This window comes from Wolffia australiana, chromosome 2 (assembly GCF_029677425.1).
Source record: "Wolffia australiana isolate 7733 chromosome 2, ASM2967742v1".
NCBI classification, from domain to species: domain Eukaryota; kingdom Viridiplantae; phylum Streptophyta; class Magnoliopsida; order Alismatales; family Araceae; genus Wolffia; species Wolffia australiana.
Genome location: NC_135836.1, coordinates 17,381,872 through 17,399,146, shown reverse-complemented (window position 1 = coordinate 17,399,146; position 17,275 = coordinate 17,381,872). Strand labels below are relative to the sequence as shown.

General features: G+C 44.0%; 2 protein-coding genes across 2 annotated transcripts; one reads left to right on the top strand and one right to left on the bottom strand.

Moving 5' to 3' along the window:
* Positions 1 to 3,110: 3,110 nt before the first annotated feature.
* On the bottom strand, positions 3,111 to 5,118 carry LOC144717071 (Kinase interacting (KIP1-like) family protein). Its single transcript, XM_078592393.1, has 4 exons — positions 4,856 to 5,118; positions 4,678 to 4,709; positions 4,206 to 4,371; positions 3,111 to 4,023 (listed from the first exon to the last, which is right to left on the bottom strand). Exons 3-4 carry the CDS (start codon positions 4,321 to 4,323, stop codon positions 3,164 to 3,166), a joined length of 978 nt encoding a protein of 325 aa, XP_078448519.1. The 5' UTR covers positions 4,324 to 4,371; positions 4,678 to 4,709; positions 4,856 to 5,118; the 3' UTR covers positions 3,111 to 3,163.
* Positions 5,119 to 15,648: 10,530 nt separating this feature from the next.
* On the top strand, positions 15,649 to 16,340 carry LOC144715450 (chlorophyll a-b binding protein of LHCII type 1). Its single transcript, XM_078590374.1, has one exon. It carries the CDS (start codon positions 15,709 to 15,711, stop codon positions 16,015 to 16,017), a length of 309 nt encoding a protein of 102 aa, XP_078446500.1. The 5' UTR covers positions 15,649 to 15,708; the 3' UTR covers positions 16,018 to 16,340.
* The last annotated feature ends 935 nt before the right edge of the window (positions 16,341 to 17,275 follow it).

Below are 17,275 nucleotides of genomic sequence, written 5' to 3'. Positions count from 1 at the left end.
AGTAATAGTGGCAATTCGAGTGGGATCAAAATTTGTGATGACAATGACCCTGGGTTGTGACAGGAACATAAATCACAATACTGAATAATTGATAAACTCAATCATGTGAAAACACATTACCATTCAAAATCCGACAGAGTTTCTAAATTGGGTTTTTCATAATTTTCATCATCCCTCTTTGTACAAATTAACTGCATAAGAAATACTATATCTCCAAAAATATGAATAACACATAAAAACATAGTTGACAGCATTTCCCTTGGTGGCGATGCTTTGTAGTTTGATGCATTTAAACAATCCTATTGATATCCTGATCATGTAGCCAGCACAATATGCTCATGGTCATCTTTACATTATTTTATCAGCCTCTTATACGTCACAGTCCCACAACCTAGGGAGAAGAGCTGGTTGCATGACATTCTTGGTGTAAATATTAAGAGAAATTATACATAATCTTCTGAAGATTTGGGAAGAGAGGTGCCTGCTAACTTCCACCATTTTTGGGATCATCCCTTTAGCATTATTTACTTAAGTTTCCAGTCATTTATTCTCACACAACTATCCAAATCTTCAGAGCATATCCGTCCATCATGCATTGGTAGAATTTTATGATGAGTGTTGAACATGTCCAGCCTTTTAATACTCGAGAGGGTGTTCCTTATAATTTTGGGATAATGATTTTGCCTTCAAGAATGATGGCACCATCTATAAGACCCTTAATGGAAAGTCTGGAATTTTATATCAGATCCAAAAATTTTGTAATGGAAAACACTTGGTTGTGTTAGGGAATATCAAGACATTTTTCCTACTTGTTACTATCATCATATTTTGTGAAGATTATTTTTCATTCTTATATGGATAAGGATCTATCCATGCGAAAAAACTACACAACCTCTTTTAAGTTGTAAATGCTTGGCATGTGGACCTAATAATTTTTCATATATTTGTCTTTTGATCATTGAAGTTCTTGGAATTTTTTGGTGAACTACTTCACCATCCTGCACTCTTAAGGGTTGATTTGCTATTTGTTTTGTAGGTGTGGAGCCAAAGCATCATGTGGATCAATGGACATATTGATAACATGATCAATACCACACAGCTACATGCATTATATATGAACTTAAGCATTTTCATATTGGATATATCATGTTACGAACTGGATTTTATAAGCATATCTGAGTTTCATATGTATATCATTTTATGTGTGTTTCGGGCCTTCTAAGTAGTCTGGATTGACTTATAGGTTAAGAAATTTTCATATTGATGTATATTTTCAAGTCTCATGGGTTTATAAAAATCCAGGAATTAAATTAAATGATTATCAATGGAGTGTATCATTTCCCTTTGATTATCAAAGCAACTTATTTGGGTCATTGGCCCAAATTGGCCCAATTTGAGTTTTGGACTTTAAAAGAGTAGTTAGAGGGGTGTGAGTCACATCCTAAATCCCAAAAAAGTCCTCTAAGTTCCCTCTTGAAATGGGGCACAAAATTCAAATGATGGAGCTCTAATAACTGAGAAAAGATAAAGGAATGGGAAGGAGAGAAATAATCAAAGGTCATTTTAAATCATGCCCTATGTGTAGATGTCCTCTTCTTCTCTCTATCAGTGGCTAACCATTAGACAAGGCTCTCTAGGATTCTAGTTGTTCATTCTTTGGTACTAGTTGATCGTAGTGTTTTAAAGTGTATGTATAACGATATAAACACAGATAGATTCACCAAGGGCTCAAGACATAAGCAACAGCACTTAAGGAACCTGGATCTAATTTTTCACCATCATGTCCATCAATTTCACCATCACTTCCCTCTATCCGACCCTGTTCTACCACTTTCTCACTTTAGAATCTACAATTTTATCCTAATATAATTTATACGCCTGAAATTTCCTAAACTAATGCACCCATTTTCCTTCCAATTTCTCAACCCATTCTTCTCTGTTTCAATTTAATTCAAATTTTGGTCTACTCTCATTGCATCCTGTTCCATTCTGAGGACCATTTACAGACTTGGGCAAATTTTGGCAAAGGCAAGGTTCCTTTAGGGTGATTCATGACCTTCAAGGATCCCTTGACCCCGGGCATACAGGACTGTGCGCATGTGCCTGAGTCCATTGTGCAATGAAGGTGGAAAGAGAGCAGACTGGCACAGGGGTGCAAACTTGCCCTAGGTTGTGACAGATCATATTATCCTAGCAGATCCAACATGCTGGATCATAATGATTTACCCAATGATCAGATGGTGATCATGATCTAATCCCACCCCAATCCGATCGGATCTGATCAGATAAGTATTACCTGGGTCCAAATACCCTAATTGTGGATAGCAGTAGGAAAATCTCCCCAAGTGGACAAATGTCTGACTACCCCCATTGGTTTGGGGGGTGGCAGTTTCTGAGGCTGAAATCTGAACTAACCACTGCTCAAAACTGTTCGAATCCGCTGTAATTTAATCAGACTGGTAATTAAAAATTGTAATATGTTGTGTTTATTATTTTGATGTCTTATAGGTATTATATGCCTATATTATACTCAGTATGAATTGATTGGGTGTTACGGGGTGAGAGGAAAAGGGGTGTACTTGTAGCTACAGCAGCAAGTTGGCAACTTGCCACTACACGAGAATTGCACAACTGCTCATCTATCAGAAGCGCAATGCTCGTGATCCCTATATATCGCAGTCGCTGCTCATATCATCAAGAGTCAAGACTAAGAGACCCCTCTTTGACCGAAATCGGATCAGTCTCAAGCAGTAGAACTTGGCCCCACAACCATCGACGCCCATCCTTCTGACACAATTTATACACTCAGCCGGTCCCATCCGATCCGTACTACCAATTAAATGCCAATAGAACTCCCAAAGAAAATTCATCCCCAGCCGACCGTGGAGTCCCCATAATCAATCGAGGAAATCTCATTTTAGTACTGAAACCAACGTGAAAGCAGAATATCTTACAGCTATGCAGGCGGAAGCTGTACACCCACATCGTTATCAAAAGACACCCAGATATCATATAGAAATCCCTCAGCTCTACGTCGAGCTCGGAAGCGACTCTCTCTGGCGAGTGAAAAGTCGCCATCATGCAACAGCTCAAACAAGCTAGAGGACAACTCCAAGAACACACCAAAAAGCCAACTAAGTTTTTTCAAGTTTTACAGAGAGAGTCAAGAGCCACAGCGGAGACCGAAGCGAGCCCACCAGCGGCGGCGGCCCTTGTGCCGCCGCCGCCCCGCCGCCGCCGCCTCGCGGAGGCGGCGGTTCTCCGCCTTGACTCTCTCCAGCTCCACGCAGACCCCCCGGACGATATCCGCCTTCTCGCTATCTCTCCTGGTCATCACCTCGTAGCACTCCCTGTTCCTCTTCTCCAGCGCGTAAATCTGGGCTTGCAGCTCCTGAATCTTGCGACCCAACAAGCAGACCCGGCGGTCCTCCCTTAGCTTGGCCACGCACCGGGCGAGCTCCTCCGCCATCCGGCGGAGATACACCGCCTCCGCCGCCAGCTCCTCGCTCTCCTCCTCCGCCGCCACCGCCCGCTGCCCCAGCCGCGCGTTCTCCGCCAGCAAGACCATCCGCTCAGACTCGAGCACCTCCACGAGGCTGCCCTGCAGCTCCATCTTCCTCACCGCCTCGCCGTTGAACTTCTCCAGCGCCGCCATCTCCTGTTGCAGAACCTCGTTCTCCACCGCCCGCGCCACCAGCTCCGCCACCAGCTCCGCCGCTCCCGCCGCCGGCGGCCGCTGCGGTGGGCATTGGAACGAGAGAGAGCTCTCGGCGTCGGAGTCCTCCACGTCCGACAGCAGCGCGGAGGAGGCCTGCGAAGAAGACCGCCGGTGGGCTTGCGGCTGAGGCTTGGGCAGCGTCTGAGAGTAGCGATCGGCGAGGGAGATGTAACGGTGGTAGAGATCGTGCAAGAGAGCGAGTAGCTCCGGGCGCCGTCGGTAGTAGTTCTCCGCGCGCTCCGCGAACGAGTCCGGCCCCTCCGCCGGAATGCTGCCGGCTATGGCCTGGTACTTCTCCTCCAACTCTGCAACCAACCCATCGTTCAAAATTCGAACTTTTGAATTCCAAGATAAGACCAAGAGAAAGATCGATACGTCACATCAACGTTGAGACAGAGCGCTGGAAAGGGTAAGAAAAGTAACCGGGGAATAAGGTTAGGAGAAGAGCGGCGTTCGAGAAGACCCGTGAAAGGGGTTTTCGACGTACCAGAGAGAGCGGCGACGAGCCAAGAGGGTTTGGCGTTGGGTGCGCTGCCGCAGCGGCTCAGAGATGGACACGTCGCTGTCGGCGTTGTCTTCGACACCGCACCGGCCGGCGTCGCCATGGTTCGGACCGGTCCCTGGCGGCTAAGGCAGGCAGGGTTCTTTTCCGGCTGAAAAAGGGGAACTTTTAATGAGCGCGAGCAAACGATCCGCGGTGAGCAGAAAGCTTCCCCGGATCCGCGGATGATCCGTGAAGCGTGAATGAACACATGATGAACATGACGAGTCATGTTTGACATCGAGGCGAAGATGGAGATTTGTGTTAATGGCTGCCATTTAATGGAACTAGAGGGAAGATACTGTTTGCGGTAAATAGCGGAAGCGAAGTGAAAGAGATTAAGTAAAGCTTCGCCGTCTGCTCTTCCGAGTAATTGGAATCGATGATCTTGAAAGAAATCATACGATAGGACACTTACATTGAACAGGGATCGGATGCGAAGATGTTAACCTACATTGAACAAGCACCGAAAGTCAGATCTTAACATGGGTGGTAAAAATTCGACAGTTCTGAACTTCTCTCCGAACAAATATCAGATCTTAGAACCAAGCTGATGCATCACAATGAGAAGAACAAAATCAGAGGCAGAAATCAACCTTTATGAACAAAACAGATAATTTTCAGGCGAGAAAATCTTGACCGCAGAAGGGACAGTTTCGCGCCGGCAGAGCAATCGGCATAACTTGAGCGGAAGCCTTAAAAACAATGAAAGAGGGAAGAGGTTGACAACGAACGAAGGCGGGAAGAAAAAAGGGTTTATAGAGGAGCTGCCAGAAGATCGCCACTGATCCGAAGAACCGAACCAGAGGCCATGATTTTCTTCGAGGCGCGCTGCAACCTACCGCAGAGTTCCAGCTTTAAGCGCAGGCTTGTCCTATTTGCACTATCGTTGTTTTCTAAAAGCCCAGAATCTGCAACTTATTTACTGACCAGCCATGAAACTAACCCTCTTTGTCGAGAATTAATAAAACATTTTCTTTTCAACAGCGGAAGGGGATAAAAAACGAATGAATAAATCATGCAATTAATAATTGCGGAATACCGATGACGCGCACTCAGCGTCTTGCTAATCATTATATAGCTACTCCAGTTAAGTTATCTGGAACTGCTAAATACAAATTCTTAAATATTAATATAAGCAATAATTCTATGCTATGTAAATCAGCACAAAGGTACTGTTGAGGCATTGGGGTCTTCACGATTGCAGCATTGTTCTATTTCTTGTAGTGTTTATTTTAATAAACAATGCCGAAAGTCCATGCATTTTGTTGCTTTCCCGGTTAAGGGGCGAGATAATTAAATTTATGAATCAATCCCATATATTCATTTGACTAGATAGGGTGGATCTAAGGACAAACGCGGAGACACTGAGAAGGTGATGGCGAGGACGCCAACACATCACCATCGGACACGTCGATACGGTCAACCGAAGTCAGCACTCCCGCTACGGACTCAACGGTGAAGTCAACCAAAGTCCACGCCTCCGCCACGGACACGCCGCAACCGTCCTCATGCACGTCTCCACCCGCGCACGTCCCTACGCGCGTCATGACACGTCGCCAGAGGCAGATCAACAACTGCCCTTTGGCGTGACATGAAGCACGTCTTTAATTTTCTCTTCTCTAATTTCTCGTCATTTTCTCTTTCCTCCAAGGCCTGTATATATAGGCCATTGTTTTCAAGAAACACTTAGGCAGTCATATTTCAAGAATTGAGTTTTCTGTTTAACTCTTCTTGGAGGACTGCCCAGCCTCCCTCTCCCTTCAAACCCTAGCCGTCGCCGCTGCTGCTTTAGCGTTTCGTCGTCGACCGTCTCTTCCACTTCCTCATCTCTCTCTCTCTCTCTCTCTCTCTCTCTCTCTCTCTCTCTCTCTCTCAGCCTGGGCTGCCCCCAGCCTGTGCCAGCCCCAAGCTGGCCCTACCAGGGCCGTCCACAAGCAGCCCGAGGCCGCCCCAACATGGCCGCCCAAGGCCGCCCAGGTCGCCCCTGCTAGGCCACCCAAGGCCACGCCCAGGCCGCCCTTGCCAGGGCCGCCCATGAGCAGCCCTAGGCCGCCCCAACAGGAGCGCCCATGGCCGCCGAGGCCACCCTTGCCAGGCCGCCCCTGCCAGGGCCGCCCAAGGCCACCCCTACCAGCACCGCCCAAGGCCACCCAGGCCGCCCCAGCCAGGGCCGCCCTAGGGCGCCCAGGCTGCCCCTGCCAGGGCCACCCTAGGGCGCCTAGGCTGCCCCTGCCAGGGCCGCCCACGAGCATCCTAGGCTGCCCCAACAGGGCCGCCCAAGGCCGCCCCTGCCTGGCAGCCCAAGGCCACGCCCAGGCCGCCCCTGCCAAGGCCGCCCAAGGCCACCCCAGCCAGGGGCGCCCAAGGCCGTCCTAGGCTGCCCCTGCCAGGCCGCCCAAGGCCACGCCTAGGCCGCCCCAGCCAGGGCCGCCCAAGGCCGCCCAGGCCACCCTCGTCAGGACCGCCCAAGGCCGCCCAGGCTGCCCCAGCCGGAGCCGTACTCGCTCCTCCGGCTGTACCCGTCAGCCCCCCTCGCCCTCCGTCAGAACTTCACCACGACATCAACTCACCACCAGGGTCGTTCAACACCTGGAATGCCCAGACCCCTTCGTCCAGTGGGCCGCTCAACACTCGGATTCGCCTTGCCTCGTCACGATCGGAATTTCCCGCATCCTCTTCACACACTACGGTGCCGAGGTACGCCTGAACTCTTTGGTGTCGAAAGTGTTCTCCGTCCAGTGTTTTCTCGAGAAGTTTCCACCGCCGTCAGAATTAGATTTGGTTTGGATTTTCCACTTCTTCTCTCTCTTTCTTGAGTGTTTCTTCGCGACGCGAATTCGGATATTGATTTCGGTGCTTAGGCATCGTCGCGGTGGGGGAAGACAATACTCCAACCCTCGATAAGGGTCGGAGCTGCACCACCAAATTTTCATCGATTTTAAAGTCCGGATTCGATTGTGTGATTTCTGTGGCTGTTTTATCCCTCCAGTATCTGATCCATCCCTAGTCGTCCATCTACCCGTAGTCTGTCCCGTCAACCCAGTCGTCCATTCCTTCGTCGTCCATTCCTTAGTCATCCATTCTGTAGCCATCCTACGTCAGAAGGGGTCTCAGGTCTTCACTTAGATAGAACTGGAAGTAGAGAGAATGTTAGATAGATTTAAGAGGTTGAATTCCGCAAGGATGTCCCATTCTATCTGTTCAAATTAAAAACAATCCGAGCCCATTGCCCATCTAAATAGGAAAAAAAATGGTATACACTGTTCCAAGGGAGAATGAACTACTAGTTTGTGAAATTTAAATGCTTTTAACTAAATTCATGGTCCAGCATTGAGTAACTCCATATCATCCTAAATTGATCAGATAACACCCTCGAGATTGATTTCAAAGTGTATAGACATCATCCCCATTTGTAAGGTCAATAAAGACTGCATTATAGTTCTGTATTTGGATCTGGGGAATTTCATATTGAAAATATATCAACCATTATCTCATTGACCATCATCCATTTCTATGACAATAAGTCTTTAATGTTGTAGACGATCTGTTGGTAGTATCGTTGGTTCAAAAGTTGGCCCTCCCTTGACTCCAAAAGCACTGCAATATATCCTACACTTGCTTAATAAGGAATTGAGTGGTCAGTATTCTTCTCCCACCAATGGCTCATGAACCATATAATTGATGTACATTTCCTCATGTTATAAAATCTTCTCAACCATGCTTTGAGCCTAAAAATGTTTCACATTATCAGCTATCAGGTCCATGAAAAATAATGATTTTTTAAGGCAATCTTTGCACTGAAAATTAACAAGGCTAAGTCATAATCAAAGTCATGGATTGTTTAAGTGCATGCGTAGAGGACACAAAATTATGCTGCAGGACCCAAAAAATCATAAAAAGGGGAAATCAAATAATGCTTAAAATGTTGAACCTTTTAAACGATAGAAATATATGCGGCCAACAAGCCAATCACACATTCTATATCTTGTTCCATGTTCATATTACAAAGTATTCAGTATAGTTCATGTGTAATGTTTATATCAAACTAAGTGACATATGATGATGTTGTTATTCAAAAATCACTAGTCTTTAAGAATGTGTGCCATTTTTTCATATTTGAAGGAGACTTGAGAAGGACATCCAAGTATCCGGGTAGAATCACCCTATCAAGCCTCACTCATATGATGAGTATGGCTAGTCCCATAGCTATTAATGTGGAGACAACAAGGATACATATCGAGTACTCTTTAGTTGAAAGAGGTCCCCCAATCGATTCGTACAAAACTCTGAACGGTATTATGCCAAACTTTCAATCATGTTGTTTCACGTTAGGATTATAAATGTTTTCCTTACACCGGGACACCAAAGACGCATTGTGGGTGAACATTTGTATTATGATTATTACTTACAAGTTCCTAATCATGGAATTCTAAACAATCTTATTTGGGTGCATCAAGAAGTTCACGAAGATGATCGAGTGGTCAAGATGGGATTATCAATCCTCGATATAAGATGAGACAGCTCAAGGAAGACAATGCGATGAAGTCACTGGCTAATGTAGTGAAATTTTGGAGAATAATTCACTGTTTTATTTATGAACGGATCAATACTAACTCGAATGATTGATTGGGGTTTGAAAAATGACGAACTATAAATGCACATTGACCGGGACACCAAAATCTAGTATGAGTGATTAGTTACACACTCCTTTGCATCGTGTAGAGCCGAGGTGTAGCTTGGCACCACACGGATTGGAAACTTGACCTGTCGACTGGTTAAATTGATATGTTGATAATTAATCTATTTGATGATTTTTTCAAATACCAATAAAGTTTATTGGGCACTAATTAATAACTAGAAGGATACATGTGCCTATAGGGTCATACATGAATCGTCTTTTGGATGTCAGAAGGTATACTTAAATTTATTAGACGCTCTTCTCCTTCTTATCCCTTCTCCCCTTAGCTTCTCTACATTCTTGATGCAATCAAGACGGTGTAACAATGATGGTGGTGAGTGAAAAGGGCTCAAAATGGTGGAGGATATTTAACATGCTAGAGATTGTGTTGATACATCTAGAGGCTACACACTTGACCGGCACTACATGTCTCACTCGATGATCCAAGGGAACATGGATTTGATATGTGCTCAAGTAATATGATAGTTCATATTTTTTATGTTATTTTGATTTCCATTCAAAGTTTTTTGCTATAGGAATATATTTTTTTATCCAATGAAGTCCATAGAACCCAACAAAAGATTATGGTGCATATATACCTGTATTCATAAGTTATTCGAAATGTTTAAAAAATTTAGTGTAAAATTCAACATATCACGATCATTGAAAGTTGAAATGTGTGATAATGTTTGATTTTTTTAGTTTTGAAATAGTAAGTTTTTATAATCATAACTAAATATGTAAAATATTCTTATGAGTAAACATTACAATACCCAATGAAAATTCCAATGCTAAGTAAATCAGGGATGGGGATGTGAAAGGATTTATAAATGGGACAAAATGATCACATAATCAAAATTCAGATGAAAATTTAACAATGATGGATATATTAAAGGTAGAGATTATTCAAAACAATTTTGGTTTTGTTTTGAATTATTGACATTTATTTTGAGATCTTATAGTAAATATTATAAAATAAAAAAATAAAAAAATAGATAGATGACTATGTTTGGGACTTTGCTTGCAACCAAAACCAGATGTTTTAATGGGGAAGAGGCTATCTATCAAGTCAATAATAATACTATTTATAATTAAACTAAATACTATTACAACACAATAATGACATATGAATTCTAGCCTTTCTTTTTCAAGATGAGTTTTTTAGTTTCACAGGTACGACCATTCTGAGGGAAATATTGATGGTTTTGGTATCATTAAGAATAATCCAAATTTGATTCACTCTATAGAGTAAAATAAAAAGAGTACCAAAAGCTTAAACATGAAAAATGAAAACTTTGATGATGAAACATTCTCGCAGAATCAACTCTGTAATCCATTTGGTTCTTTGAATGAGTTGTGACAAGCTGCATGTGTCTGGCCTCTAGATTCATCCACATGGTTCTCTACAATCCACCGATGCTTTCTAATAATCTTCTCATGATCCAAGGATATGATAAAAAGAAGGGAAATCCCAAGAATGACTTGCATGGGCATAATTATTTGTTGCTTCCTTATTTTTATACATTATGGGAATTTAATAAAACCCCCTAGAATTTAAGATAATTCTCTAATGTCCATTAATTCATCTCTGTGACCCTAGAGGGTCGTGTACCTGGTTAGTTCAATACTTGATGAGCCTAGTAAGTCTTTAATAACTTACTGAAATAATTAGCTATATCCAACGCATATCTTAACTAATCTTAAATTGATTTACTGGAATCAATTGGTCAAGTAGACAAAATGTGAGGTGCCAAGCTAGATATCATGATCTGAAGCAGCTTGGGGTTCATCAAGCCCGTCATGTAATCCCCTATTTCATTGACTAAAAATAAATAATATGCACATAAAGAGAATACAAAGGATCTGATTACCTTGTCAAGTTTTACTAATAAATTAAATAAAAATATATGTATAATGGAGAACTGAAAAAATTAGAAAATAGATCTGATAAAAAGCATAAAATTTATGTAAAACTATGCATAAAATTTACGTAAATTTATGAATAATGGTGTTGCTCAATGAGATATGTTGTTCCTACAAGGAGTTAGATATTGTCGTTTTTAAAATTGGTCTGAATATGATGAAATTAACGTTTCTAATATGTTTGGCATGATAGAAACTCCCTTTTCCCACATATCTTTCAATGTTCATTACTACAAGATATTCCTTACAATGCACATGTGATCCTTAAAACATGAATTATATAAATGCATGGATTGAATAATTGAATTATGGTGAGATCATACTACATTGATTACTTATCTTTCAACATGTATTCAAAGCATTCCTTAATGAAGGTTTCTATAAAAGGACATAAAAACATCCAACAAGAATAACATTGTTTACTCCCCCACATGTGACTAGTATGTCTATCTCCTTGCCCTTAGTGTGCATACACTAAGGATAGATATCCTAGGCTGAAAAGTATGTGTTCATGTGCATCTTTGGTTCACTTGAGAATGCCTACAAATGTTGTGGATGTGAAGCCTATCAAACTCCATGATTTATTTAAAATCATTCAAATAAATAGTTATTCAGTATCACTCTTGTGTGATGTTTCTATTGAAGTCTTTGAATATGTACAATGACTTCGTGAATTATAATGATATCAGAATACAGTGATCACTAGTATTCAAGTGTTTATTCGAAGTATTCGTATTTGTTGGATACTTGAGACATACATCGAGTTATTAAGATATTATTGCACTATATAGTCCTACTTAAACAATAAATATGGCTGATCTTGTGGCCTTTAATGTGGAGAAACTAAAGACATATGGTGGGTGTTGTATGGAGAAAGAGTTTAATGAAGTAATTCCTATGAATCCCTTAATGTTTTCATACCTAAGCATCAATGAGATTGATTCATTTGATGGTTGTGTAAGTGGTCCTTTGACTTGAAACAACAAGAAAATCTTGTGTAGGGAGGGCTAACCATGTGGTTCAAACATCCACAAAGGTGATTGTGCGATCAAGATAGGATCATCCCCCCTTCAATAAGAGGAGATTGACTCAAGGAAGAAAATGCATCAAATCCCTACAGGGAAGGTCCGTTCGTGCGACTGAACTGGCAAATGTGCGGTTGTGTAATGCGAAATTCGCACTTCACACCGCACACTATTTTCGCACAGCACACAGCACATCGCACACGGGTCTGTGCGGTGTGAAGGTATGCGATTATGTGAATTTTTTGAATTGCTCCCCCCTTCGCCGGCGTCGTCGTCTAGGCAACCCAGAGGCGCAAATCTGCGGTGTGCGGATGTGCGATGTGCGGTGCGGATTACGGCACAAATCTGCGCCGCAAATCGCACAAAGCTTCTCGTGCGGTGAAAATTTTGCACACTCGGTACAAATTTTTGCACCGCACTACAAGCCCTTCCTATTGGTAGTATGGATTTTGAATAAGATGTTATCCAATGATCCTCGTTACACATTCGTACCAACTATATGACAAAATACGATTTGATAATTAAGCATATCATAAGTCATTCAAGATTCTCATGTGGACAACGGATTATACATACAAGGTATAAAAGTTCCATGACTATAAAGGTTCCATGAGAGAGTCATTCAACTTGAGAGGGTCTAATTTGACACAGTTTGGGATGAACAGCCAAATTCAAACTTATTGGTCAATGAACTCTATCAGGAAGCCCATTGTCCCAGTCTGGGAATTTGTAAAGTGAGATCTGCTTTAGTCAGTCTGCTCTACAACCCAAGAGACCAGGACCCACTATGTTGGTATGTTCTAGGATCCAGGTTGGGATCAGAAAAATTATCTGATTAGCCAGAAGTCTTGGACTAAATGAAAATAAAACGTACAGAATATACATTCCAGTCTAAATAAATCTGATGTAGGATGATAGGACTTACACAGGTAGGATATACTAACTCAACTAGGAATGGATAAAACAGACCACAAATCACACGGTCAAATTCGAAGATTTAAGTTCAGTGTAAATACTGATGGTGCAGCCCCTTTCCTCGTCGAGGCCGGGAGTACTGTCTTATAACAACCGCAGTAAAAACAAAGCAACAATTTCAATAAATTCAAATGGGCAATCGCTAGAAGATTCAAAGGCCTAATCAACTAATCGCTAGAAGATTCAAAATCCCAAAGCTAATCTGACGGTGGTGGACAAACAATCGAAGAATACTGGACAAAGAACACTAAGAGCAAAGAGGGCAGGAAGTACCTCAGCACTAGAGTAGTGCGTCGTGGTTATGCGGGAAATTCTAGTCGAAGTGTTTGGCAAGCAAGGGACGAGTATGAAGTTGACGAAGTGTGATGATGATCGTGTGCACACGGCTGGTACATGATAGGCGGCTGGAGTGTGGCGAGCACGGACGGACGACCTGAGGCTGGCGGAGTGAGGCAGACAGCCCTGCGCGCGAAGGGGCAAGGGGAAGCCCTACGCCTGACAGGTGAGGGCGGCGGCCGTGTACGCATGGTGCGACTGGCGCCCGTGTGCGCGCGGGCACCAGCGGCAGTTGTGCGTGCGCGTACGTGAACGGTGGCCGTGCGTGTGTGTGCGCGAGCGGCAGCTGTGCGTGCGCAGCTGCAAGCGACGGTCGTTCGCGGTTGGGTGCGGGCGCCGACCGTGCGTGTGCGTGCAAGTGGCAATTGTCCACGCACGTACGCGAGTGGTGGCCGTGCGTGCGTGTGCGTGAGCAGTGGTCGTGCGCGTGCGGCCGAAAGCGGCGGTCATCCACGGGTGGGCGCGGGCGGCGGTCGTGCGCACGCGTGCGCAAGTGGCCGGCGGGGTGGACAGACTAGTCTGCACGCAGTGGGGCAGGGAGATCGTCCAGCGTGCGGCAGGAGAGAGTAGTGACCGTGCACGCGCGGGCGTGAAAGGTAGGCGAGGGGTGACCTTCCCTTGACGGCGGCGGTGGCAGCTCAGAAGGGAAGATGTCTAGGGCAAATTTTCCTTGAGAAGAAAAACTTCAATTCTTAAAGATTATTCACCAAGTGTTTCTTACAACATTGGCCTATGTATAGGCAATGGAGGAAAGAGAAAATTGGATAACTGTTAATTAAAAAATCTGATATTTAAATGATGTTGGCGATGTGTCGACGTGTCACGTCATAGGCAGTTTTGAAGCTGGCGTTGATGGTGTCATGACGCGGGAGGCTTCGTGTGAAGGTGGAGGCACGTCCGGTACCGATGCCTTGTCGAGGTCGCCACCAAAATCATTTTCTAATGAAGCAAAAATCCGTAAAATTCAGTGAATTTTTTTCCAAAATCTAGAAAATTCATACTAGCTTGAATTTTAATGTTACCCTTAATTGTAATGCATAATATTCTCAAGTTACAAATATCTAAATAATATAAAATGAGAAACAAAAGTTTTATGCATAAATAATGATAATATGTATAAAATAATTGATAACTTGATTTATTTCAATAACTCATATGCATAAAAATGATAATTAACCCATAAATGAATGTTGTGAATGCATGTTATAAAGGAGAAAACATGATGACATTGCCTTATCTCTCTTTGTACTTTGTACCAACGGACTGGAAATTGTCTCGAATTAGAAGCTTCCTCTGGATCCAAATATTTAACCTCTGGAATTAAAGTGCCAGTTAATGTATCAGTATAGTGGATACCAGGAATGGTGCGTTGGTATCGACTGTTGGAAGCGAAATCAAATTTTAATTGACCAAAATGTATAGAAATAAAACATTTTACGTATGCATAAAATTTCATGCTGATATTATGGGTGTTACAAAACTATCAGGTTCCATTCGAAAAGAAAAATAATACTAATACAAACAAGGAGAGTAAACTCCACTGCCCAATTGGAAATATTTTCGAAATTGATCATGATCCAGAGATTTTAAATTATTAGATGATCTAAGGAAGCAGGATCCTGGTTGAAGCGTGATTGCTTTCCCCCTCAAGGACTCAGGAAATCATTGCGTATATATTTTTCGTCCCGCCAATTCGCAACGGATTGTAAGGCGCAGCCTTTGACCCGACCTCATGAAGTACGAAACGCTTACTTATAATAGTTTAAATAATTGGTCTTAAGAGATGAAAATCGATGTTGATAACGCATTTTTTATTTTCCCCGATTCGAAACACGAAGTACAACTACAGATCAAACACTCTCTATGGGGATTTCCAGGGCGCCATTCTAAATAACAGAAAGGTGGTTCCCACAAAGTATAATATTTGTTGCTTGACCATGAGGTGCACACAATAACAGATGTAATTCCTTAACAAAACGATTCATGCTCTAAATTAGCGATAAAATTTTAGTGTTATCACTAATCAGTGGTCTAAGGTCCAAGATTATAATTCAACTGATAGGCTCTTTGTGCAACAATATCCACTCTGGGATACACAAAATACGATAAGGGGGCATATTTCTGTATTTTAATGCGAATAGCCCGACATTGCCCTATCGACGGAGCCTCCATTGTAACATCAATAAATTAAACCCAAGTGCAACCTACGCCCACATCAAAGGGGAGAAAAACCAAGTATGTGGGCCTGACAAGCAAGTGAAAAGGGACTTCCCAAGGAGATCTAAACTTGTGGCCGCGCGGGAGGCTATCAAAATGTCTCCTGGGAGAAGCCAATGCGAGGAACAGCTGAGATACGGAAGGGAGGACCAACATATCTATCTAGTCTACGCGATTCCGAGCGTTATATAAAGAGAATGGGCACCCGCCAACTTCTCAGGCCGGACGGGTGCAAGCATCAAGAGTAAAGCTCAGGAACCGCGAGCTGGAGGTGATCCACGCGCGCTGGGCCATGCTCGGCGCCCTGGGCGGCGTCTTCCCCGAGCTGCTGGCCCGCAACGGCGTTAAGTTCGGCGAGGCGGTGTGGTTCAAGGCCGGCTCGCAGATCTTCAGCGACGGCGGGCTCGACTATCTGGGCACCCCCGGCTTGGTGCACGCGCAGAGCGTCGTCGCCATCTGGGCCGCGCAGGTCGTCCTCATGGGCGCCGTCGAGGGCTACCGCGTCGCCGGCGGGCCGCTCGGCCAAGTCACCGACCCGCTCTACCCCGGCGGCAGCTTCGACCCGCTCGGCCTGGCGGACGACCCAGAGGCCTTCGCCTAGCTCAAGGTCAAGGAGATCAAGAACGGCCGCCTGGCCATGTTCTCCATGCTCGGCTTCTTCGTGCAGGCCATCGTCACCGGCAAGGGCCCGCTTGAAAACCTCGCCGACCATCTCGCGGACCCCGCCAGCAACAATGCCTCGGCCTTGGCCGCCAATTTTGCCCCCGGCAACTGAAGACCTATTTGCCGCGCAATCAGTCTCTCGACCCATGTCGGGCGTACGTTGCGATATGCGATGAGGGCAGCCGTGTTCCGTCCGGCGTTGTAAATTATCACCGCTCTGAAGAACATTACTTCCATCGGTTCTCCACGTGAGTTATTTTCTCTCTGTTTTAATATTGGAACTTGGAAGGGTGAGAAAACAACGGTAGCGCAGGCAGATAATGAGGTCAACGAGATAACCCCTTACGGTTATCTATTATTGGAGCATGTTGTTCGTATAGTTTATCGTTAAACAAACAACACCGTACGGTATTATTTCAAATAAAATATAGATTTATTTGAAGGCCGGTAAGTTCAATAGAAATATCTCAATCCATTCGGATGGTTTAGTCAAAGTCTGATGTTTCTCTTAAATCTTATCATACATGATTAGAAAAAAGGGTCGTAAAACTCATTATATTTCGGTCCGTAGACCTTTGAAACAAGTACTCTGAGATGCCCCGCTGGCCTCTGCGCTCTGCTTCTCTTCACGCCACGCCCTGCTGCGATTGGAATCTACCCTTCGCCCTATTATCCTTGAAAAAACCACCGAACTCTTTGAACTGCCACTGGAAAGGGCTGTTGACAAGCTGTAAACGTTCCTCTTGCTCCATGCTCACGAGGCGTCCAGCGAAACTGCTGAGCCTGTCAGCAAAAAATTGAGAAGTGCCTGCGACAATCTGCAACATCTTGCCCATCTGTATGCTGCCAACGTGAATTGCCTTTTGAGCACCCTCAGACAGTCTGCCACCTGCTGACCTGCAATCTGGCACCCAGCTTATCTGCTCTCTGAGACCAATGATAATATTGGACTTCAGTACTAATGATGTATTGGGGTGGATTAGAATTTAAAATCAGGAACGTAAAAATTACTCGGAGCATGGCGGGTAATGGAAGGCAAATGAAACAAGTGCAGCACGAAGTGTGAAAACAGAGAAAGTGCTGTCGTGTTATCATTATCTGATAGGTAAAAACGATGTTGATACCCTATGTTGTATTAGTAATTCTACGAACACGTTTCTGGCAATCTCGTTTGGTGAATTTTTAAAAGCGTAAAT

Excerpts from the sequence above, each read along its gene's own strand:
- LOC144717071 (XM_078592393.1), bottom strand. The coding sequence starts at position 4,323 with ATGGCGACGCCGGCCGGTGCGGTGTCGAAGACAACGCCGACAGCGACG. Across the intron at positions 4,024-4,205 it reads GCTCGTCGCCGCTCTCTCTG|AGTTGGAGGAGAAGTACCAG; the intron begins GTACGTCGAAAA and ends GGTTGGTTGCAG.
- LOC144715450 (XM_078590374.1), top strand. The coding sequence starts at position 15,709 with ATGCTCGGCGCCCTGGGCGGCGTCTTCCCCGAGCTGCTGGCCCGCAAC.